Below are 26,271 nucleotides of genomic sequence, written 5' to 3'. Positions count from 1 at the left end.
AAAAACTTTTGAACACCTCGTTTTACTCTGGATGGAGCATGAGCTGCACGTGCAGAAATACATCTACTTAGACACCTTGGCATGTTATTAATGGTGGACTGGGGAATCTTCTGCTACCCTGAACGCACTTTCTCATGTAAATCATCAATATCCGCTTCTGGCAGCTCCCTTTGCATTTTCTGACCAATGACATCCCAGATGTGCTCGACAGGAGACAAGTCTGGAAATGATGCAGGCCATGGTGCTATGTTTAGGCCATGTAAGCTGCTCACAGTAGCATAGGCAATGTGTGGCCTGGCATTGTGTTTTAAAACAGATCCTGGTACATTTTCACTTGTGAAGGCTTCTTTATGGCATTGCACCCATAAACCTAAAACTAATTTCCGGCTATCACTTTGTCTAAAGCGGGCTTTACACGCTACAATATATCTTACGATATGTCGGCGGGATCACGTTGTAAGTGACGCACATCCGGCATAAGTTATATTGTAACATGTGACAGCTACGTGCGATTGCGATTGAACGTTAAAACGTTCATCGTACGCACGTCGTTCAATTCCTAAAAATTGAACGTGAGGTTGCTCAATGTTCCCGAGGTAGCACACATAGCTCAGTGAGACACCCCGGGAACAATGAACAGCAGCTTACCTGCGTCCCGCGGCTCCTGCCGGCAATGCGGAAGGAAGGAGGTGGGCGGGATGTTTACGTCCCGCTCATCTCCGCCCCTCTGCTTCTATTGGCCGGCTGCCACGTGACGTCGCTTTGACGCCGAAAGTCCCTCCCACTCCAGGAAGTGGATGTTCGCCGCCCACAGCGAGGTCGTATGGAAGGGTAAGTACATGAGACAGGAAATAATCGTTTGTGCGACACGTATTACAAATTGAATGTGCTGCACATACGATGGGGGGGTACAATCGCATACAATATCGTATGCACAATCGCAAGGTGTAAAGCAGGCTTTAGACAAAAGCAGGACTCCTCACTGCACTTATCTCCCATCAACCATATCCGGGACATCATTTTTGGTAAGCTGGATGGTAAGGGAGCTGCCTTCAGTGGAATGTACAAGAGTGTTCAGGAGTGACAGCCCACATTTATCTTTATCACGTACAGTATAAATATATATATATATATATATATATATATATATACACACAGAGACAAAATGGCAGAAGTACCATACTCTAATGGCTGACATTAGGAATATGTGAGAACCATTACCAGCATCAGTGTAAGTATACAATCATTTCGCTTGTTGTACAGACTTACGGTATTGTCTCAAGTGTGGGCCTAAATTTATATTTTCCAAAGTCAATGGGCCTGGAAGAGAAAATACAGACTCAGATAAGATGAAGGAAACTAAACTCTCATGAGATTGTTATCTATATAATACGTCTCTTCTATATAAAAACACGGGGCCGATTCATCATTTACTTTTTTTTAAATGACTTTTCTTTCTTGACTTGTGTTTTATGTTGATGTCGTTTTGTGTCCAATTCATGAAAATGGCGCACATGATTCATGAATTCTGCTCTATGCCGAAAGTGATCTTTTTTTTCTGCTGTCAACTATTTTTGCGACTCTTTAGTAGAAAAAGTTGTAGGTTTTGCAAAAGGTACGCAAAAATGGCTGACATCCATAAAAATCACTCCGGGGGAAACTGGAGAAACAAATTTAGTGTTTTTCATTTCTAAAAGTTTATATCCCGATTTTCTCAGTAATGATCATCTACTCAGTTTCCCCTTTACCCATTATCATTAGGGGGGGCATCATAGTGGTAATCATGGTTACAGGACCCCACTCCGATGTGTTTTGTGTGACCCCTTCCCCCCTCTAGCTACACCTCTAGCACCCACTCACCCCAGGATTACACCTCTATACCCCTGTACAGGGAGACTCCTATAGTTACATCTAAAGACATAGGGGCATAACTGTATAACATAATTACCAGAAATAGATCTCGGTCTCCGTCACGGTCTTTTTCCAACTGTTTAAGAAATATAAAAGAAAAATAAGACATGTACTGTTATAAAATGATAAGAAAAAATAGATGTTCATTCATCAAAACTTCATAACAACCAAACAGATTGCCATGTTTCTGTGATTGTACGAAGCTTCTCTGGTGACCGAGTAGAGAGGATTAACCCCAGATATTGGGACAACAGTCACTTTCAGGGATCCTAGTATGGAAAACATACATCTCATCCAAGAAGTTATCCATGTCCTCTATCTCATCCGGGTAGTCGTCCATATCCTCTATCTCATCCGGGTAGTTGTCCATATCCTCTATCTCAACCGGGTAGTCTTCATTATCCTCATTGTCATTGTCATCCATATATTCTTCCTCCTCGGTCCTATTAGAGAAGATAGTAATATTCTAGGACTCACAGCAGTACCTCTACTATAAACATGTAGAATTAAGGAACATCATTGCAGATATAAGCTGTACTTTACAAATATCCATGATGGTACAATAATAAAGATATAGCCTTTCCATGTCTGACTTATAGGGTCATCGGGTGTAATATCAAACCCAAATAATAACCCTTAGGGGCACTTTGCACACTACGACATCGCAGGTGCGATGTCGGTGGGGTCATGTCGAAAGTGACGCACTTCTGGCGTCGCTCTTGACATCGTAGTGTGTAAATCCTAGATGATACGATTAACGAGCACAAAATCGTCGTAATCGTATCATCGGTGTAGTGTCAGGGAATTCCATAATTACGCTGCTGCGACGGTACAATGTTGTTCCTCGCTCCTGCGGCAGCACACATCGCTGTGTGTGAAGTTGTTGGACCGAGGAACATCACCTTAGCTGCTACCCGCAGCTCATGCCAACTATGCTGATTGAAGGATGTGGGCGGGATGTTTAAGTCCCGCTCTGCTCCGCCCCTCTGCTGCTTTTTGCCGCCTGCCGTGTGACGTCGCAGTGACGCCGCACGACCCGCCCCCTTTATAAGGAGGTGGTTCGCCAGCCAGAGCGACGTCGCAGGGCAGGTAAGTGCATGTGAAGCTGGCGAAACAATAATGTTCGCTACGCCAGCAATCACAAGATATCGCAGCTACAACGTGGGCGGGGACTATTGCGCTCGCCATCGCAAGCATCGGCTTGCGATGTCGTAGTGTGCAAAGTGCCCCTAAATCTAACATCGGCCCTGTCCTGGTTACCTGTGAATGTGTCCTGTACACTGCGCAGTATCAATGAGATACATATAATATTGTGTAATATATAGTGCCTGTATATAATTAGCGGGATTCTTTACTTGCCACTGACTTTCTCATATCCATTCTCTATTATTGATTTGTTTCTGCTCATGATGGCAGCAATTCCAATATCAGGAGAATACTAGAGAACCACTGACTTCATTGCTGTAAGTATAATTTACCTTGCTGTATAGACTTAAGCCTGCTTTACACGTGTCGATATGTCGTGCGATCGCATTTGCGATCGTGTCACGGGCGGAGGAGGGGACGTCGCGCTCTCCCACTGCTCGGGTCCAGCTGCCGCGGCTGCTGCGGCCTGCTGCTGCTCGGTGGCTCGAGCGATGGGCCGGATCCCGGGGACTCTGGCGGCGCTCCTCGCCCGTGAGTGAAAGGGGATTGGGATTTGGGATAGTTTATTGTCCGTGACGCCACCCACGGTTGTGGTGATTTGTTGGCACCACCGCTGCTCTGTATGAGGATCCCGGGAATGATGATATGGAGCAGCTAGTTGTTGTGTTGCCCCTCCGTGGGTAGGGGTTGGTGATACTGCGGGCCCTCCCTCCAACCTGCCTCTCCGGAGGCGGCACTGCAGAAACGGTAACGGTAAACAACTTATTTACAAGCCACTAACGTTTGTGGTTGCCTTGCAAGTTCACGGGCTTGTCCATGAGCAGTTCCTCATGCAACTTTTTAAACGGTCCCCACGGGGACAACGGTGTCGGCAACGGCCGGTTGCAAATCACGGTAGAATCAGATGAGGCTTCGGTAATCATTTACTTATCATCTTTCAACTTTTTCAAACAAAACACTCACACATGCTTCCTGGTCCCAACGCGGACAACTTTTAGGCGGAGGACCGCCGGCTTAGCAGTCCATCCTCAATCGCGGGGCTCTAGTGCCACCTTCACATGGTGCACCGCCGTGGACCCCGATGGTAGCTAGCTGCGGGTCATCTTCCTCCATATTCATGCGGGCATGCACATCCGCTCTACACCCCTCTCGGGCATCGATCTCCCTGCGCAGCTGCTGCTGCCGTCGCTCCCAGCCGGGAGCACTTTCTGTTTGCTCCGGTTCAGCGTGTGCGGGGGACGGGCCCAGCCAGAGTCCCTCCGTGTCGGCTACGACCGGCACCTTCAGTAATGAGGGACCCCGCTGTGACATGGCCTGCTCTGCCTCCTGGCAGCTGCATCCCCGCCGTGCCTCCGGTACATCTTTGCTGACGGCTTCAGCCTTCGGCTTCTTCAATGGAAGCGGATCAGGGCGGTCACGAGCTTCTGCTGCAGGTCGGTCCGCCGGGACGGATTGGCAGGGTACTGCTACCGGTGGTGGTGGTAGCGGGCCTAGTGGCGGGGCAGCAGCAGCCAACACGGGTAGCGGGGGAGGTAGCAGGGCGAGCGGGTATGGACCGGGTCCCTCAGCCGCGATGACCGACCCACTAGGGGCACAGGGGCGTGGGTCACTTACCCTCCCTTCCAAGACTCCCTCCGTCTCGCGTCTCCGTATGGCCGCCACCACTTCCGCCATGTCGGCCTCCCACTCCTCCAGGAGGAGCTGCATGCGGACCTGCAGACGGCTGCTTAGCTGGACGGTCCGGACTTCCACCCACGCTGCGGGGCCAGGCGCGGGGACCACGGTGTTGTCGGTCGGACTCAGCATCTTTAGCAGCGGCCCCTTCCAGGAACCAGTCAATGGCCGCAGGGTCCTGGCGTCCCTGCTTGTATAGCTGCGCTCACATGCAGCCAGCCGCCATCGCGTCCCCCTTAGCTTCTCTTTTGCCACTCCTCTATCGGGGCGGGGTTTTGGCCTTCACGCCTCTGCTACTCGAGAAGACGCTCGAGCGGGGACTTTTCGCGCCAAAGATGGCGGCTTCTGAAATTTTCTGTCCGGACACCTCCGGCGGTAACAAGGCGCACCTCTACCAGACGGCAGAGTGGTAAGATCCTGTTCGTGACGCCAAGTTGTCGCGGGCGGAGGAGGGGACGCCGCGCTCTCCCACTGCTCGGGTCCAGCTGCCGCGGCTGCTGCGGCCTGCTGCTGCTCGGTGGCTCGAGCGATGGGCCGGATCCCGGGGACTCTGGCGGCGCTCCTCGCCCGTGAGTGAAAGGGGATTGGGATTTGGGATAGCTTATTGTCCGTGACGCCACCCACGGTTGTGGTGATTTGTTGGCACCACCGCTGCTCTGTATGAGGATCCCGGGAATGATGATATGGAGCAGCTAGTTGTTGTGTTGCCCCTCCGTGGGTAGGGGTTGGTGATCCCGGGGCCCAGTGATGAGGTGTGAGATGCATGGCTTGGTGGGCGCAGGGACGCGGAGGCAGCGCTGTGCCTTGCGGCACTGTGGTACTCACTCAGCCTGAGACTATGACACAGTTCTCGGTAAAACACACGGCTGGAAAGACTGTTCCCACGGACGGCTGCACTTGCTTTCCCCAGTAGGTGACGGTGACGGTCCCTTTTTCCTGCACCTAAGATGATGATGGTTGCGATGGGTTCCCACCGGTAACCTGCTCCTCGGCTTCAATCTGGACCAGAGGAGCCCTACTTTGCCCGCGGGCGCTGGCCCTGAGAAACTGATGCCCTGGCGGTGGCGGTGTCTCCCTGTAACGGTTGGACTGTTGCCTTCAATCGGGACTTGGTTGTTGGGAGACAGTCGTCCCCTTCACTGACGGATTTGGCAAATTATGGCGACTCCTAGCCTTGCCGGGATCCGAAAGGCCCCTGCCCTGGTGCTGACTGTTCTTTGTATACTGCTCCAGACCGCCGGGTCACCACCCGTCCGCGGTCCTTCCAGCAACCTCCGAGCAGTCCCCCTGCGGACTATCACCGCCGTCTGCTGACCTTGCTGTCTCTCAGCCCGGGGCACACACCCGGACCAACTTCAGGCTTTACTACTCTCACTTTTCTGTCACTTCAGCTTCTCTCCTTAGCTCCACTACTACTTCACTTCCTTCTACTTTCACTTCCTTAACTCAACTTCTTGTTTACTCCTTCACGTCCCTAGCTGGATTCCACTCTAGCCCTCAGCTAGACTTCAACTCCTCTCACTTCCTCCTCCAAAACTCATCTGCCTGGAGTTCCCGCCTCCAGGGCTGTGAACTCCTCGGTGGGCGGAGCCAATCGCCTGGCCCACCCCCTGGTGTGGACACCAGCTCCTGGAGGAAGGCAACAAGGATTTTAGGTTAGCTTTGGTGTTCCTAACTGGGGTGTAGGGTGTGGTGGTGTTTTGACCTGTGACCCCTGGCTTGCCCAGGGCGTCACAATCGCACCCGCCCCCATCGTTTGTGCAGCACGGGCAATTTGTTGCCCGTGTCGCACAAAGTCGTAAACCCCCGTCACACGTACTTACCTTCCAAACGACCTCGCTGTGGGCGGCGAACATCCTCTTCCTGAAGGGAAGGGACGTTCGACGTCACAGCGACGTCACACAGCGGCCACCCAATAGAAGCGGAGGGGCGGAGATGAGTGGGATGTAAACATCCCGCCCACCTCCTTCCTTCCGCATTGCCAGCGGGACGCAGGTAAGCTGTGTTCTCGTTCACGGGGTGTCACACGGAGCGATGTGTGCTGCCTCGGGAACAATGAACAACCAGCGTGCAGAAGGACGTTTGATTTTTTGAAAATGAGTGACATGTCAACGAGCAACGATAAGGTGAATATTTTTGCTCGATCACAGACGCTCGTAGCTGTCACACGCTACGATATGTCAAACGATGCCGGATGTGCGTCACTTACGACGTGACCCCGACGACATATCATTAGATATATCATAGCGTGTAACGTGCCCTTTACACTATTGCCCCAGGGCTCATCCAAAATGGATCATCTCCAGAATTTAGAAAAAATTAAACTTTTTTTTTTGTTATTATATTTTCATTACTAGTATACTGCAGGATGCCGCAGCCCCAGTAATAAATATAGAATATCTAATCAGAGTCTGATCCGAGTGACACTTACTGCGATCCAATTGTTTTGCATTCAAGAATCATAGCACAGCTGAGGAAAAGACGGAGAGCATCATTTCTCGCTCTGTGTCGGTGTGTTCGGGCTGCACTCGAATGACATCCTATTGCAGTCCGATAGCTTCCACGCACCCATAGACATGTAAAGGGTGTGTGTTATCTGATTATTGAATGCACTTGCAGCATTCTGTGATTGTTTTCCTCATGCCAAATCGGCATGGGAAAAATGCCCAAGTTGGCACTGCCCCATAGTATAACATGGGGCCGAGTGCTATCCAACAACATATCGGAGAGCACTCGGCCGTGTTATAGGCTCCTATGAGTGACCCCACACAGGCTAATAACAGGCAGCGGAGTTAGCTTAGTAGATGTGTTGTGTTGGAGCTGGAGAAAGTCCGTTCATTGTGGATAGTCTATGCTAGAGACTGAGAAGGGCCTGTACTACCGAGTGGGGGAGACTGGTCTGATTTACTTTTCCCTATCCAGAGAATAGTCGGTGTGATTATGTATTTAGGACTGAAGAGAGGACTGGTTTGTTATCCTTTTGTGCTGAGGACAGGCTGTTCTCATTTTGGAATGGTAAGGCCTCTTTCACACGTCAGTGATTCTGGTACGTTTGTGCTTTTTTTTAAACGTACCAGGATCACTGACATACGCAGACCCATTATAATGAATGGGTCTGCTCACACGTCAGTGATTTTTCAATGCACGTGTCTCCGTGCGGCGTACCCGCGTGTGCGTGATTGCCGCACGGAGACATGTCCATTTTTTTCTGGCATCACTGATGTCCCACGGACCACGCAGTGGTGTGGTCCGTGAAACACGTGCCAGAAAAAAACGTGCTTTTAAAATAAAAAACATTTTAACTCACCCGGCGTCCAGCGATGTCCTCTGCAGCCCGTGCAGCCTGCTGCTTCTGAGCCGGCTCATTATTGTCGCGCATATTCATGATGCACGACACAGCCGACCCGGAAGCAGCTGCTGCAGGGGTCAGCGCCGGCTGGATGCTGCACCGCGGGAGCAATCAGCACCATGGACAGCGGGAGCACAGGTGAGTTGATTACTAAGTGCAATCACGGGCCACGGAGAATGGAGCCCGGATTGCACTTAGACAACCCACGTGTGCCGTGATTCACGGCACACGCAGGGACATGTGCGTGTTTTACACGCCAGTGAAAAACGTCAGTGTTTTTCACTGACGTGTGAAACGGGCCTAAAGATTATGAAGGACAATAAACTTTATTCTGTTTTGATGTAGATCCCTGTACTTGTCCATATCCAAGTGACCAGCAGACTCCTACAGCCCATATATCATTATACCAGGTGACTGTCCTCTATATACACGTACTGGCCTCATGCCAGTGGGGCTCCTATACACTCTGCAGGGGAGAGTCCTATATGTTACACCTATAGAAATATGGTAAAATTCTACACGATAATTACCAGTAATAGACGGCCGTCTCCATGGAGATGTTTTTCCATCTGTTTCAGAAATGGAAAAGAAAAATAATAATATATACTGGTTATAAAAAATATACGTAGATTAATCAGAATGTTATAACAGCCAATCGGGATCCATATTTCTGGGATTTTATGGATCTTTTCTGATCAGAAAGTTTGGAGTGAGGATGAACCCCAGATATTGGGGTCACAGTCAGTGTTATGGGGGCTACAATGAGATACTTACGTCTCATGCATGAAGGTCTTTATCTCATGTTCATTTTCCGGGACTTCAAAAAGAGTCTCCTCCATTCTATTAGAGACAAATAACAGTGAGAATCTACAGCATTGAATAGTGTCTACTGTAGGGACGTATAATTGGGGCCATCAGCGCCTGCTGTGATTTCCCAGACTCCAGACATAAGCAGCACTTCTACCAATGACTCCATCTCTTACAGCAGGACTGTCCCCATCTTGTACCCGACCTCTTACAGCAGGACCGTCCCTATCTTGTACCCGATCTCTTACAGCAGGACCGTCCCCATCTTGTCCCCGACCTCTTACAGCAGGACCGTCCCTATCTTGTCCCCGACCTCTTACAGCAGGACCGTCCCCATCTTGTACCCGATCTCTTACAGCAGGACCGTCCCCATCTTGTACTCGATCTCTTACAGCAGGACTGTCCCCATCTTGTACCCGATCTCTTACAGCAGGACCGTCCCCGTCTTGTACCCAATATCTTACAGCAGGACCGTCCCCATCTTGTACCCGATCTCTTACAGCAGGACTGTCCCCATCTTGTACCCGATCTCTTACAGCAGGACGGTTCCCATCTTGTACCCAATCTCTTACAGCAGGACCGTCCCTATCTTGTCCCCGACCTCTTACAGCAGGACCGTCCCCATCTTGTCCCCGACCTCTTACAGCAGGACCGTCCCCATCTTGTACCTGATCTCTTACAGCAGGACCGTCCCCATCTTGTGCCCGATCTTTTACAGCAGGACCGTCCCTATCTTGTCCCCGACCTCTTACAGCAGGACCGTCCCCATCTTGTACCCGATCTCTTACAGCAGGACCGTCCCCATCTTGTACCCGATCTCTTACAGCAGGACCGTCCCCATCTTGTACCCGCACTTCACAAATCAAGACCCTCAACCAAAATAATCTAACCCCAACTTGTACTTACTAGTACATGCAACTATTCACATACATATACTTTCTGAATGACCATGACAGTACAATAATAAAGATTTAGCTGCTCCTAATAGCGTCATGTGGTGGAATATCCAGCACAAGTGTATATAACCCAACCTCCTTAGGAATCATGTATCTTTCATATGTGTACAGTCTGTATAGTAACCTGCAGCTTGCTGATACAGCATATAATAAAGGGAATCTGTCACCAAGTATTTGCTATGTAATCTGAGAGCAGCATGCTGTTGGGGCAGAGACCCTGAATCCAGCTATGTATTAGTTATATTACTAGGTGCTGCAGTTTTGATTAAAAATTGATTTATTTGGTGCAGATCTCTGAATGCTAAACTCTGTATAATCCCATCCACACTACTATACTTTCTGTGTACCCTGTGCATAGGCAAAAACTACCTGATCTACTTTAATGTTTAGTAAAGATTAATCTAAAATCATACTAATCGACATACTAAACAAACAAACAAACAAAAAATAATGCAAGCAACTGTAGTATTTAAAGGCAATCTGTCATCAAGTTTTTACCACATAGTGTGACAGAAGCATAATGTAGAGACAGGGACTCTGATTTCAGTGATGTATCGCTTATTGGGCTGCTTAGTGTAGTTTTCATAAAAACACTGTTTTATCACTAGGAGATTATCAGTGGAGGACTAGTAAACCTGCTGCCAGGTAGACAAGCATATTCATGAGCTCTGTATGACTCTGCCTTCATCTCTGATTGGCAGCTTTCTGTGTACACTGTAGATGGGCAGAAAGTTGTCAATCAGTGGTCAACATTCAGAGAACTGCTAGATCTGCAGGAGATAAAACAGGGATATGGCACTATGCAACACCCATATAACATTAAGCAGCCCCAATATAGGACAATGCAGACCTATAAAGCATTAGGCACCCTCATGTAGTATACAGGCCCCATATAGCACAATGCCGACCCATATAGCATTAGGCACCCTCATGTAGTATACAACCTGCAAATAGCACAATGCAGACCCAGATAGCATTAGGCACCTTCATGTAGTTTACAGCCTGCATATAGCAAAATGCAAACCCAGATAGCATTAGGCACCTACATGTTGTATACAGCCCGCATATAGCACAATGCAGACCCAGATAGCAGTAGGCATCCTCATGTAGTATACAGCTCGCATATAATGTAGTGCCCCTGAGGTCATCAGGGAGCTACAAGATACTGCATCCCCACCAGGATGCAGGGCCTACCCCCAGGAACCCAGAAGACCAGTGCTGGTAACAACACAAACATTCCAGATAATCCCTGTTTTGCCCAACTCTCCCATAGACTGGTACCAGGATAGGGTTGGACCAATGGATCGCCGCCTAGAGGTGGAGCCGATCCAGTCCACTAGACGACCAGGTGGAAGGGGCAGACGGTGGACAGAGAGGAGTTAGAGTCTGAGAGTCGGTGAAGGAGGAAGCAAGTAGAGCACTGACAGGAGTGTGACAGTGACCTGAGGGTCCAGGCGGTTGGTTGCCGGTGGAGTACTCCCGAAACCACACACCAACAGAGTACAGAATCCTAGGTCAGGCAAACACTCCAAGCAGACCTGATAAAATCTGCACAGTGAGGGGACCATCAAGAACCTCACTGACCTTGAAGTTCGAGACACAATAGCAACGGGAGAACCGAGGACCAGAACTAGAGACTCCGACCCTACAGGGTTCACGCTAACGTCATACGGACTGCCGTTAATAGACTACCAGGAGGAGACCCCCAGCCGCTCTAAGCCCTGGGGACCCACCAACCAAAGACAGGTGCAGGGGAAAGAAGCCACCATGTCACTAAACCGGCACTGGGACTAAGGGGACCAGCAGTTGAGACCAGCCGACCTCGGGTACCAGTTTCCAGCTTACTGTGAGTAAAGGAACCAGTTACACTGCAACCCCTTGTGTGGCCTACCTTCTTTCAACACCAATCTACATCACCTATCCTCTGGGGCCTGGCCCTGCTTGCAGAGGGCCTAACATCCAGGGTGCCAGTAACACCAGCCCCAATAGTGAAAACTGTTCAGCTGCGGCTCCATCCATATAGCCGCAAACCGCAAGTGGCGTCACGTGATAAACTCTTATTTAATTCCCTTGCAAATATACCCCTTTTTCAAAAAGCACTCAGGGCACGGAACCGGGCAATGGCCACCAAAGTGACATTCCCCAGTTATACACTGCCCAGGACCGAGTACCCCATAACCCTGGGTGACACAATAGCACAATGCAGACCCAGATAGCATTAGGCACCGTCATGTAGTATACAGCCCGCATACAGCACAATGCAGACCCAGATAGCATTAGGCACCCTCATGTAGTATACAGTCCCCATATAGCACAGTGCAGACCCAGATAGCATTAGGCAAATGTATGTAGTATACAGCTCGCATATAGCACAATGCAGACCCAGATAGCATTAGGCAACCTCATGTACTATACAGCCCGCATATAGCACAATGCAGACCCAGATAGCATTGGGCACCTTCATGTATTATACAGCCCCCATATAGCACAGTACATACCCAGATAGCATTAGGCACCTTCATGTAGTATACAGCTCGCATATAGCACAGTGCAGACCCAGATAGCATTAGGCACCTTCATGTAGTATACAGCCCCCAAATCATTTAATGCACCCCGTGGTCGTCTGGTCACAGTGATTGAATACATACTCACTTCTCCACGTTCCCCCACTTTTCCGGTCTCCTCAGCACATCCACTGCTGTTGCTCTGACCTCACTGCAGGTGCGCAGTGTTGATGTCATCGCGCTCAGCTGCTAAGCTTTCAGAGCGCCGACAGACACAGCGGGAGAATGATGAGAGAGGGAGCGCACCGCTCCATCTCATCATTGCTTTCAATTGTATCGGCAACTGCGATGCCAATACAATTGAAAGTGCAATTCTCGGCGGGGGAAGAAGCCGGTGAAAATGCTGGCACCAGGCCCCCCTGACTAGCGGTGACGTGGCCTGCCCCAATTGGAGGTACGCCACTCCTGCCACTGCAAGTGGGCCTCCCCGGTAGCCCAGGGCCCCGGCATTTGACTGGGTTTGACGGGTGCTGACACCGGCCCTGATCAGGTGAGATGCCCTAAGGGCTCATTCACATATGAGTCCTATCCTTCTTTTCTCGGATAACACATTTGTACTAATGATAATGTATAATGCTGTTCTCATTTCTGAGTTTTTCCTGTGACTGAGTAGGCCACACAAATCGCATCCAGTACTCGTGTGCCACCTATTGTTCATTGGGCCCCAAACTGTGGAAAGTGCCGGCCAGTGAAGAGAGACCAGCAGTAACAGCCTGACAGAGAGACATCCAAAATGAGAGCAGAGCTGTAGAGACATCTAAAATAAGGACAAAGCTGTAGAGAAATCAAAATGAGAGCAGCGCTGTAGAGACACCCAAAATGAGAGCCGAGCTGTAGAGACATACAAAATGAGAGCAGAACTGTAGAGACACCTAAAATGAGAGCAGCGCTGTAGAGACATCCAAAATGAGAGCAGAGCTGTAGAGACATATAAAATGAGAGCAGAGCCGTAGAGACCTCCAAAATGAGAGCAGCGCTGTAGAGACACCCAAAATGAGAGCAGCGCTGTAGAGACACCCAAAATGAGAGCAGCGCTGTAGAGACACCCAAAATGAGCAGCGTTGTAGAGACACCCAAAATGAGAGCAGCGCTGTAGAGACGGGCAACTTACTGTGGTAACTTATCAAAATGTTTTTTCCATCGTGGTACTGTGGTAACTGACTGGTAAGAGAAATGGCCAGAGAGAAGCATCTGTATGAGCTAGTGTGGTGACAGATTCTGCAATTGGATTTTCATTATTTAAGGCTGAGGATAAATTTCCATCAAGATCAACCTATAGCCTAAAATGGGGAGCCAGAGGAAGGCAAAAACCCCATGGGGCAGAGAGCGAAAAGTTCCCGCTCGAGCGTCTTCTCGAGTAGTAGAGGCGCGAAGGCCAAGACCCCGCCCCGAGAGAGGAGGGGCCGGAAAGAGCTAAGGGGGACGCGATGGCGGCTGGACGCATGTAGCTGCAGCTATAAAAGCAGGGACGCCAGGACTCTGCAGCAATATTGGGTTCCTGGAAAGCACGACTGCTGAGATGTCCGCCCCACCTAGTTCTGCGGAGACTACCGAGCGGGTGTATGGAACAGCGGCATGGTTGAGGGCCCGGGCGTCGGGGATCTGCCGTCACTACCAGAGGCAGATCGGCGGGCTGATGGAGCAATGGGCCGCGGAGGTGGAGGCCCTGGTTGCTGTGGCGCGAGTGTATGGAGTGGAGGCTGTGATGGAGGAGCTGGAGAATGACCCACGCCCCTGTGTCCCCGAGGGACCGGTCGCTGCGGCTGAGGAACCCGGTCTACCCCTGGCTCCTGTGTTACCTCCGTCCTACTCGCTCGCGCGCTGCACCGCACCTGGCCCGTCGGATGTACACCCCTCTGTGGCTGCGGCGGGGGCAGAAGATAGCGACTCCGGGCCTGACACTGAGCCTGTGTCAGAAGAAGAGGAGGGGGTCGTTGCCCTGCCTGGCATGGAGGCCACTTATGTTCCCCGAACCGGAGGTAACTGGTATCGGGCGGCCCTTCCACGCCGTGCTTGCTACGCACTGGAGGGGCTGGTGCCCGTGTCCTTCCGCCCTGAGCCGGGTGAGGAGGACGAAAACACCCAGTAGGGCAGCGGAGCACCGTTGTCCAGTCCCCGTTGGGACCGAAGTTTGTGTGAACTGTTGTTTGTTGTTTAAAAGTTTAAAAAGTTTGAAAGAATGATAAGGAAATGATTACCGAACAGTAACCAGATTATCTTTGTGATTTGCAACCGGCTGGAGCCGGCACCGTTGTCCCAGTGGGGACCGTTTAAAAGTTTTGCATGGGAACTATCCATGGACAAGCCCGTGAACTTGCAGGGCAACCACAAACGTTAGTGGCTTGTAAATAAGTTGTTTGCCGTTACCGTTTTCCGCAATGCCGCCTCCGGAGAGGCAGGTTGGAGGGAGGGCCCTCAGCAGAGCAGGCTGGGGCCCAGCCAGCAAAGGAACCGGTGGCTACCCTCTGGAGGGAAGGACAGATCCCGCTCGGGTACCGTGTGCTGGACTGTGGGTCAAGGGGTGCTGCCTGGGCTTTAGAGGCAGCATCAGGGCCAGGTTGCTTGGGTGGGAGAGAGCGGTAACCGTAAACCGTTTGCAACGTTTAAGAAATGTGCCTCCCGTTGTGGGAAGAATTATTAAAAATGTACATATGTTATTTTGCCATGTTATCTTTTACAGAAAAATAAAACCGGTGTTGGACGGCAGCCCGTGGACGGTCTGCATTTTACTAAGGGGGAATGTGTCGCCCTGGGAAAGCCAGGGGTCACAGGTCACACACCACCACACCCTACATCCCAGTTAGGCACATCAAAGCTAACCAAAAATCCTTGTTGCCTTCCTCCAGAGGCTGATGATTCACACCAGGGGGTGGGCCAGGCGGTTGGCTCCGCCCACCGAGGAGGACACAGCTCTGGAGGCGGGAGAAACCAGGCAGTTGAGTTTAGGAGGAGGAAGTGGAAGGAGTGGAGGAGTAGCCCAGGCAGGGCTTGAGAAAACAGCTAAGTGAAAGTGAAGGAAGAAAAGTGGTAAAGGAGGACAGCAAGAGTGGTGACAGGAAAGAAAGAGTGTGCAAAGCCTGAAGTAGTCCAGCTGTGTGCAGGACAGGTCAGCAAGGTCAGCAACAGCGGTGACTGTCTGGAGGGGGACCGTTTGGAAGTTCCTGGAAGGACCGCGGACGGGTAGTGGCCCGGCGGTCTGGAGCAGTGTTCCGAAGGACAGTCAGCACCAGGGCAGGGGCCTCTCGGACCCCGGAAAGGCTTGGAGTCACCAGAATTTGCCAAATCCGTCAGTGAAGGGGACGCAGATCCCCCAACAACCAAGTCCCGATTGAAGGCAACAGCCCAACCAGAGTAGGAGAGACACCGCCACCGCCAGGGCACCAGTTTCTAGGGCCAGCGCCTGCGGGCAAAGAGTAGAGCTCCCCCGGTCCAGCGTGAAGCCGGGGAGCGGGTTACCGGTGGGAACCCATCGATACCAACACAGAACCAAGGTGCAAGGAAAAGGGACATCACCGTCACCTACTGGGAGAGCAAGTGCAGCCGTCCGTGGGAACCGTCTTTCCAGCCGTGTGGTTTACCGTAAAACTGTGTCAACGTCTCAGGCTGAGTGAGTACCACAGTGCCGCAAGGCACAGCGCTGCCCCCGCGTCCCTGCGCCCACCAGGCCCTGCACCTCCCTCACCATCACTGGGCCCCGGGATCACCAACCCCTACCCACGGAGGGGCAACACAACACCTGGCTGCTCCGCATCACCATCCCCGGGATCCCCATATTGAGCAGCGGTGGTGAAATCACCACAACCGTGGGTGGCGTCACGGACAATAAACAATTCCCACACCCAACAAACCCCCTTTCACTCACGGGCGAGGAGTGTCGCTCGAGAACCCCTGGGATCCGGCCCACCGCTCGAGCCACCACTGAGCAGCAGCCGCCGGACCCGAGCAGAGGGGGAGAGTGTAGTGTGCTGACACCCTCCTCCCCGCCCGGGACAGAAACATTCCTTACGACTCCCCATATGTCAATCAGACTAGTCCTCTATGCTGTTTATAGTATAACCCTTTTATGTTCCACCTGTATACCCCTTGGAAAAAGCTGCTGATAGCGAAACGGACGTTGGGGTTTCCCCTTCTCCTGCCTCCTGGTTTTCACTATATCTACTGAGGTATTGTAGTGCTCTACTATGCTCTTGCTGCATGCTATATGCTACTATGTATAGAGCTCCTTTTCTCTATCACTCTACCTCGTTTTCTGTGACCATGTTACTCTTCCTCCCTTACAAGTTTGCCAGTTAAATAGAACATTTTTGGGACTTTATTTATTGCACAGTAGCACTTTGTTGCACTTTTCTTATGATGTGCCCCTTCTCTTACTCTGAACCCTGGGTTGGCTGTATTTGATATATTTGATATCTACCAGGTCACAAATTTATTTATTCATATAATTGCAATGAGGAAGATATAGGAGGTTAATCTTTCCTGTGCCTGACTCTATTCAGTAGTCTCTGTCTACCCCCACACCTACAATGGGTACAGAAAGTATTCAGACCCCTTTAAATTTTTCACTCTTTGTTTCATTGCAGCCATTTGGTAAATTAAAAGTTCATTTTTTTCTCATTAATGTACACTCTACACCCCATCTTGACAGAAAAAACACAGAAATGTAGAAATTTTTGCAAATTTATTAAACAAGAAAAACTGAAATATCACATGGTCATACGTATTCAGACCCTTTGCTCAGTATTGAGTAGAAGCACCCTTTTGAGCTAGTACAGCCATGAGTCTTCTTGGGAATGATGCAACAAGTTTTTCACACCTGGATTTGGGGATCCTCTGCCATTCTTCCTTGCAGACCCTCTCCAGTTCCTTCAGGTTGGATGGGAAACGTTGGTGGACAGTCATTTTCAGGTCTCTCCAGAGATGCTCAATTGGGTTTAGGTCAGGGCTCTGGCTGGGCAAGACAAGAATGATCACAGAGTTGTTCTGAAGCCAATCCTTTGATATTTTAGCTGTGTGCTTAGGGTCCTTGTCTTGTTAGAAGGTGAACCTTCGGCCAAGTCTGAGGTCCAGCGCACTCTGGAAGAGGTTTTCTTCCAGGATATCTCTGTACTTGGGTGCATTTATCTTTCCTTCAATTGCAACCAGTTGTCCTATCCCTTCTCTCATAGCATGATGCTGCCACCACCATGTTTCACTGTTTTGATTGTATTGGGTAGGCGATGAGCAGTGCTTGGTTTTCTCCACACATACCGCTTAGAATTATCACCATAAAGTTCTATCTTTGTCTCATTAGACCAGATAATCTTATTTCTCATAGTCTGGGAGTCCTTCATGTGTTTTTTTTTGCAAACTCTATGTGTGGGCTTTTATATGTCTTCCACTGAGGAGAGGCTTGCGTTGGGCCACTCTGCCATAAAGGCCCAACTGATGGAGGGCTATAGTGATAGTTGACTTTGTGGAACTTTCTCCCATCTCCCTACTGCATTTCTGGAACTCAGCCACAGCGATCTTGGGGTTTTTCTTTACCTCTCTCACCAAGGCTTTTCTCCCACGATTGCCAAGTTTGGCTGGATGGCCAGGTCTAGGAAGAGTTCTGGTGGTTCCAAACTAATTCCATTTAAGGATTATGGAGGCCACTGTGCTCTTAGGAACCTTGAGTACTCCAGAAATTCTTTTGTAACCTTGGCCAGATCTGTGCCTTGCCACAATTCTGTCTCTGAGATCCTTGGGCAGTTCCTTTGACTTCATGATTCTCATTTGGTCTAACGTGTACTGTGAACTGTGAGGTCTTATATAGACAGGTGTGTGCCTTTCCAAATCAAGTCCTATCAGTTTAATTAAACACAGCTGGACTCCAATGAAGGAGTAGAACCATCTCAAGGAGGATAACAAGAAATTTGACAACATGTGACTTAAATATGAGTGTCTGAGCAAAAGGGTCTGAATACTTTTGACCCTTTGATATTTCAGTTTTTCTTGTTTAATAAATTTGCAAAAATTTCTACATTTCTGTTTTTTTCTGTTTTGATGAGGTGCAGAGTGTACATTAATGAGAAAAAAATGACCTTTTTTTAATTTACCAAATGGCTGCAATGAAACAAAGAGTGAAAAATTTAAAGGGGTCTGAATACTTTCTGTACCCACTTTATGTAACCAGCCCAGTTCTCCTGTTCATCAGTATGTGTTGCTCAAATTTTCCATTTACCGTATTTTTCGGACAATAAGGCACACATAAAAGCCTATGATTTTCTCAGAAATCGAAAGTGCGCCTTATAGTCCGGTGCGCCTTATAGTCCGGTGCGCCTTGTATATGAATACAAGCGAGCATGATGCCTCCTGTTAAGAGACATGCTTACTCACCTAAACCGGTCACTCCGGTGCTGGTTGATCAGATAGGCTGCGCTGTTCTCCAGGATCGGCGCCTCCTCTTTCGGCCATCTTGCTCCTCTGTCTTCTGAAGCCTGTGTGCATGACGCGTCCATGTTATACACACTCGCCGGCACTGAGGTCCTGCGCAGGCGCACTACAATACCGTACTTTGATCTCACCTGAGCAGGGCAGATCAAAGTGCGCCTGCGCAGGACCTCAGTGCCGGTGAGTGTGTATAACATGGACGCGTCATGCACACAGGCTTCAGAAGACAGAGGAGCAAGATGGACGAAAGGGGTGGCGCCGGTCCCGGAGAACAGCACCGCCCATCTGGCCAACCAGCATCGGAGCGACCAGTTTAGGTGAGTAAAGTGTTTTTATGTTCTACAGTGCGGCCTGCGCTCCTATATACAGCATGTTAGAATGCTGTACATAAGAGCAGCGTTGGACTGGCTACCGGAGGAATCTCCAGTAATACCAGGCCTGGATTCAGGTACCTGCATTGCACTCAGGAGCTCTCACCTGAGCGCCAGAGTGCAGCCTAGACTGTACCGTGAGCGCCGAGTGATTGATTCCTCGGCGATTGCGGTTCAGTCCATGACAGCTGCAGACATCCCGGGCTGATCTCCGGTGCTCTCCCCTGAACTCCGGATTGCACCCCGGCCTTTTCACAGCTGTCATGAACTTAATGCGCTGCGGCTTATAATCCGGTGCGCCTTATATATGAACCTAGGCGACTTAGCAGGGTCTCATTGCTATTGCGCCTTATAATCCGGTGCGCCTTATAGTCCGAAAAATATGATATATTGTTTTGCATGTTTTACTTTATTACATAATAAACTTTGTCATAATTTTCCATAATAATTATTCTTTGCTCTGGTGTTCTCAGTTCTTTGTTCTCCTGGTTTATCTACTCGTATTTGACGTATATACCTGTTCTGTGGTACATAAATTGATGTTTCCCCAGTTCCATATATTATGTTATGGCCTCATCTACTGTATATGGTTTCTAAATTGTAACTTTAAAGGGATTGTCCCAGAAACAACATTAATCTATGTGTATTCTCTCATTACTGCTCCATTCACACAGGAGACTTTGGTACCACTATTTCCATGGTTGTTTGGGTCAGTCCCAAGCAATAATGTATTTGTCACCTATCATGTGACGAGATGATATATGCTGTTTATGGGAGAATCCTTTTATGTTCCACCTGTATCATTGAGTTTTACTGTCGCAACAAAGATCAGAATTAACAATAAGAAGCTATATACATCTCATCTGAGTAGTCTTGGTCATCCAACGCTACAATGTCTGCAGCAAAATGCATCTCTTCTTTATTCGCAATATCTTTATCCATCCTATTACAGAGTAAAACAGATAGTGAGAATCAAGATGACCCACCATAGGATCATCAGTACTGTGACATTGTATTATACAAATATCCATCCTATTATAGAATAGAACAGATAGTGAGAATCAAGGTGACCCGCCATAGGACCATCAGTACTGTGACATTGTATTATACAAATATACATCCTATTATAGAATAGAACAGATAGTGAGAATCAAGGTGACCCGCCATAGGATCATCAGTACTGTGACATTGTATTATACAAATATACATCCTATTATAGAGTAGAACAGATAGTGAGAATCAAGGTGACCGCCATAGGATCATCAGTACTGTGACATTGTATTATACAAATATCCATCCTATTATAGAATAGAACAGATAGTGAGAATCAAGGTGACCCGCCATATGATCATCAGTACTGTGACGATTTATTATACAAATATCCATCCTATTATAGAGTAGAACAGATAGTGAGAATCAAGGTGACCCGCCATAGGATCATCAGTACTGTGACGTTTTATTATACAAATATCCATCCTATTATAGAGTAAAACAGATAGTGAGAATCAAAGTGACCCGCCATAGGACCATCAGTACTGTGACGTTTTATTATACAAATATCCATACTATTACAGAGTAAAACAGATAGTGAGAATCAAGGTGACCCGCCATAGGACCATCAGTACTGTGACGTTTTATTATACAAATATCCATACTATTACAGAGTAAAACAGATAGTGAGAATCAAGGTGACCCGCCATAGGATCATCAGTACTGTGACGTTTTATTATACAAATATCCATCTTATTATAGAGTAGAACAGATAGTGAGAATCAAGGTGACCCGCCATATGATCATCAGTACTGTGACGATTTATTATACAAATATCCATCCTATTATAGAGTAGAACAGATAGTGAGAATCAAGGTGACCCGCCATAGGATCATCAGTACTGTGACGTTTTATTATACAAATATCCATCCTATTATAGAGTAAAACAGATAGTGAGAATCAAAGTGACCCGCCATAGGACCATCAGTACTGTGACGTTTTATTATACAAATATCCATACTATTACAGAGTAAAACAGATAGTGAGAATCAAGGTGACCCGCCATAGGACCATCAGTACTGTGACGTTTTATTATACAAATATCCATACTATTACAGAGTAAAACAGATAGTGAGAATCAAGGTGACCCGCCATAGGATCATCAGTACTGTGACGTTTTATTATACAAATATCCATCTTATTATAGAGTAGAACAGATAGTGAGAATCAAGGTGACCGCCATAGGATCATCAGTACTGTGACGTTTTATTATACAAATATCCATCTTATTATAGAGTAGAACAGATAGTGAGAATCAAGGTGACCCGCCATAGGATCATCAGTACTGTGACGTTTTATTATACAAATATCCATCCTATTATAGAATAGAACAGATAGTGAGAATCAAGGTGACCCGCCATAGGATCATCAGTACTGTGACATTGTATTATACAAATATCCATCCTATTATAGAGTAGAACAGATAGTGAGAATCAAGGTGACCCGCCATAGGACCATCAGTACTGTGACGTTTTATTATACAAATATCCATACTATTACAGAGTAAAACAGATAGTGAGAATCAAGGTGACCCGCCATAGGATCATCAGTACTGTGACATTGTATTATACAAATATCCATCCTATTATAGAGTAGAACAGATAGTGAGAATCAAGGTGACCCCCCATAGGACCATCAGTACTGTGACGTTTTATTATACAAATATCAATCCTATTATAGAGTAAAACAGATAGTGAGAATCAAGGTGACCCGCCATAGGATCATCAGTACTGTGACGTTTTATTATACAAATATCCATCCTATTACAGAGTAAAACAGATAGTGAGAATCAAGGTGACCCGTCATAGGACCATCAGTACTGTGACATTTTATTATACAAATATCCATCCTGTTATAGAGTAGAACAGATAGTGAGAATCAAGGTGACCCGCCATAGGATCATCAGTACTGTGACGTTTTATTATACAAATATCCATCTTATTATAGAATAGAACAGATAGTGAGAATCAAGGTGACCCGCCATATGATCATCAGTACTGTGACGATTTATTATACAAATATCCATCCTATTATAGAGTAGAACAGATAGTGAGAATCAAGGTGACCGCCATAGGATCATCAGTACTGTGACATTGTATTATACAAATATCCATCCTATTATAGAGTAGAACATATAGTGAGAATCAAGGTGACCCGCCATAGGACCATCAGTACTGTGACGTTTTATTATACAAATATCCATCCTATTATAGAGTAAAACAGATAGTGAGAATCAAGGTGACCCGCCATAGGACCATCAGTACTGTGACGTTTTATTATACAAATATCCATACTATTACAGAGTAAAACAGATAGTGAGAATCAAGGTGACCCGCCATAGGATCATCAGTACTGTGACGTTTTATTATACAAATATCCATCCTATTACAGAGTAGAACAGATAGTGAGAATCAAGGTGACCGCCATATGATCATCAGTACTGTGACGTTTTATTATACAAATATCCATCCTATTACAGAGTAAAACAGATAGTGAGAATCAAGGTGACCCGCCATAGGACCATCAGTACTGTGACGTTTTATTATACAAATATCCATCCTATTATAGAGTAAAACAGATAGTGAGAATCAAGGTGACCCGCCATAGGACCATCAGTACTGTGACGTTTTATTATACAAATATCCATACTATTACAGAGTAAAACAGATAGTGAGAATCAAGGTGACCCGCCATAGGACCATCAGTACTGTGACGTTTTATTATACAAATATCCATCCTATTATAGAGTAGAACAGATAGTGAGAATCAAGGTGACCCGCCATAGGACCATCAGTACTGTGACATTTCATTATACAAATATCCATCCTATTATAGAGTAGAACAGATAGTGAGAATCAAGGTGACCCGCCATAGGACCATCAGTACTGTGACGTTTTATTATACAAATATCCATCCTATTACAGAGTAAAACAGATAGTGAGAATCAAGGTGACCCGTCATAGGACCATCAGTACTGTGACATTTTATTATACAAATATCCATCCTATTATAGAGTAGAACAGATAGTGAGAATCAAGGTGACCCGCCATAGGATCATCAGTACTGTGACGTTTTATTATACAAATATCCATCTTATTATAGAATAGAACAGATAGTGAGAATCAAGGTGACCCGCCATATGATCATCAGTACTGTGACGATTTATTATACAAATATCCATCCTATTATAGAGTAGAACAGATAGTGAGAATCAAGGTGACCGCCATAGGATCATCAGTACTGTGACATTGTATTATACAAATATCCATCCTATTATAGAATAGAACAGATAGTGAGAATCAAGGTGACCCGCCATAGGATCATCAGTACTGTGACGATTTATAATACAAATATCCATCCTATTATAGAGTAGAACAGATAGTGAGAATCAAGGTGACCGCCATAGGATCATCAGTACTGTGACATTGTATTATACAAATATCCATCCTACTATAGAATAGAACAGATAGTGAGAATCAAGGTGACCCGCCATAGGATCATCAGTACTGTGACATTGTATTATACAAATATCCATCCTACTATAGAATAGAACAGATAGTGAGAATCAAGGTGACCGCCATAGGATCATCAGTACTGTGACATTGTATTATACAAATATCCATCCTATTATAGAGTAGAACATATAGTGAGAATCAAGGTGACCCGCCATAGGATCATCAGTACTGTGACGTTTTATTATACAAATATCCATCCTATTATAGAGTAAAACAGATAGTGAGAATCAAGGTGACCCGCCATAGGATCATCAGTACTGTGACATTGTATTATACAAATATCCATCCTATTATAGAGTAAAACAGATAGTGAGAATCAAGGTGACCCGCCATAGGACCATCAGTACTGTGACGTTTTATTATACAAATATCCATACTATTACAGAGTAAAACAGATAGTGAGAATCAAGGTGACCCGCCATAGGATCATCAGTACTGTGACGTTTTATTATACAAATATCCATCCTATTATAGAGTAGAACAGATAGTGAGAATCAAGGTGACCCCCCATAGGACCATCAGTACTGTGACGTTTTATTATACAAATATCCATCCTATTATAGAGTAGAACAGATAGTGAGAATCAAGGTGACCGCCATAGGATCATCAGTACTGTGACGTTTTATTATACAAATATCCATACTATTACAGAGTAAAACAGATAGTGAGAATCAAGGTGACCCGCCATAGGACCATCAGTACTGTGACGTTTTATTATACAAATATCCATACTATTACAGAGTAAAACAGATAGTGAGAATCAAGGTGACCCGCCATAGGATCATCAGTACTGTGACGTTTTATTATACAAATATCCATCCTATTATAGAGTAGAACAGATAGTGAGAATCAAGGTGACCGCCAGAGGGTCATCAGTATTGTGACGTTTTATTATACAAATATCCATCCTATTACAGAGTAGAACAGATAGTGAGAATCAAGGTGACCGCCATAGGATCATCAGTACTGTGACGTTTTATTATACAAATATCCATACTATTACAGAGTAAAACAGATAGTGAGAATCAAGGTGACCCGCCATAGGATCATCAGTACTGTGACGTTTTATTATACAAATATCCATCCTATTATAGAGTAGAACAGATAGTGAGAATCAAGGTGACCCCCCATAGGACCATCAGTACTGTGACGTTTTATTATACAAATATCCATCCTATTATAGAGTAGAACAGATAGTGAGAATCAAGGTGACCGCCAGAGGGTCATCAGTATTGTGACGTTTTATTATACAAATATCCATCCTATTATAGAGTAGAACAGATAGTGAGAATCAAGGTGACCCGCCATAGGACCATCAGTACTGTGACGTTTTATTATACAAATATCCATCTTATTATAGAATAGAACAGATAGTGAGAATCAAGGTGACCCGCCATAGGATCATCAGTACTGTGACGTTTTATTATACAAATATCCATCCTATTATAGAATAGAACAGATAGTGAGAATCAAGGTGACCCGCCATAGGATCATCAGTACTGTGACGTTTTATTATACAAATATCCATCCTATTATAGAGTAGAACAGATAGTGAGAATCAAGGTGACCCGCCATAGGATCATCAGTACTGTGACATTTCATTATACAAATATCCATCCTATTATAGAGTAGAACAGATAGTGAGAATCAAGGTGACCCGCCATAGGATCATCAGTACTGTGACGTTTCAGAAAAAGTGGCAAAAGGACTCTTTAAATGTGGCATTAGGGCAGAATATCATATTTCAGCATCTTCCTGGATTTCAAATACCATGTCACAGTTGGTGGATGATTCCCATAAGCTGCCTTACTATTGAGGTCTATTGGTGCACCATCACTTGTGGGCGTCAGTTGTAATAGACAATATACTGCTGTAACAGCTGTGATAATTCTGATCATGGCCGTGTAACCTCTGTGAGTAAATGATGCAATTACGTAGTGCCTATAGATACCCATGGCAGCCTGCAACTAGACATGATATGGAGTTGGAGGACAGGTAGAAACCTGGGGCATAACGATAACAGGTGAAGGGGTCACAATCACACCCGGGCCCTGGAGCCTAAGGGGCCTCAAAAAGTCCATTTAGGCCTATATAAAAAGACCAATGCTATTAAAGAGTTGCAATAATTGGGGGGCACCGCTGGAGCTTTTCATTGGGGCTCATGAGCTTCAAGTTATGACAGTGATAGAAACATTATAATATGTAAGAAACAACTAATGAAAAACAAAAGCTGACAACACACTGCGCATACCTTCCACTAACACAACCCTCAATGGAATGTTGGCGTGCAGCTCCTTATATGGCACGTGTGATGTCATACTGTGTGGGCGGAGCCAGCAACCTCTATATTCTGTAACATCACAGTGTCAGCGGGCAGCTCCTTATATGGCACGTGTGATGTCATACGGTGTGGGCGGAGCCATAATCCTCAGTATTCCCTAATATCACAAGCAGCAGGTATTGAAGCTGCAGAAAGCGCTGTGCAGCCAGGACAATTACTATAGATAATGGCCTCTG

General features: G+C 46.9%; 1 protein-coding gene across 1 annotated transcript in view; it reads right to left on the bottom strand.

Moving 5' to 3' along the window:
* LOC142296146 (uncharacterized) overlaps positions 1-26,021 on the bottom strand; it is a 68,461-nt gene extending 42,440 nt beyond the window's left edge. The window contains exons 1-7 of the mRNA XM_075339416.1: positions 26,006-26,021; positions 20,046-20,132; positions 8,855-8,920; positions 8,611-8,649; positions 2,199-2,354; positions 1,949-1,987; positions 1,270-1,320 (exon numbers count right to left, since the gene is read on the bottom strand). Coding sequence (XP_075195531.1) covers positions 1,270-1,320; positions 1,949-1,987; positions 2,199-2,354; positions 8,611-8,649; positions 8,855-8,920; positions 20,046-20,131 — 437 coding nt within the window. The 5' untranslated portion in view covers position 20,132; positions 26,006-26,021. The remainder of the gene's footprint in view (positions 1-1,269; positions 1,321-1,948; positions 1,988-2,198; positions 2,355-8,610; positions 8,650-8,854; positions 8,921-20,045; positions 20,133-26,005) is intronic.
* Between the last annotated feature and the right edge of the window lie 250 nt (positions 26,022-26,271).

This window comes from Anomaloglossus baeobatrachus, chromosome 1 (genome assembly GCF_048569485.1).
Source record: "Anomaloglossus baeobatrachus isolate aAnoBae1 chromosome 1, aAnoBae1.hap1, whole genome shotgun sequence".
Classification (NCBI taxonomy): Eukaryota; Metazoa; Chordata; class Amphibia; order Anura; family Aromobatidae; genus Anomaloglossus; species Anomaloglossus baeobatrachus.
The sequence above is the reverse complement of the archived record's forward strand: the minus strand, read 5'-3'. Positions and strand labels throughout refer to the sequence as shown.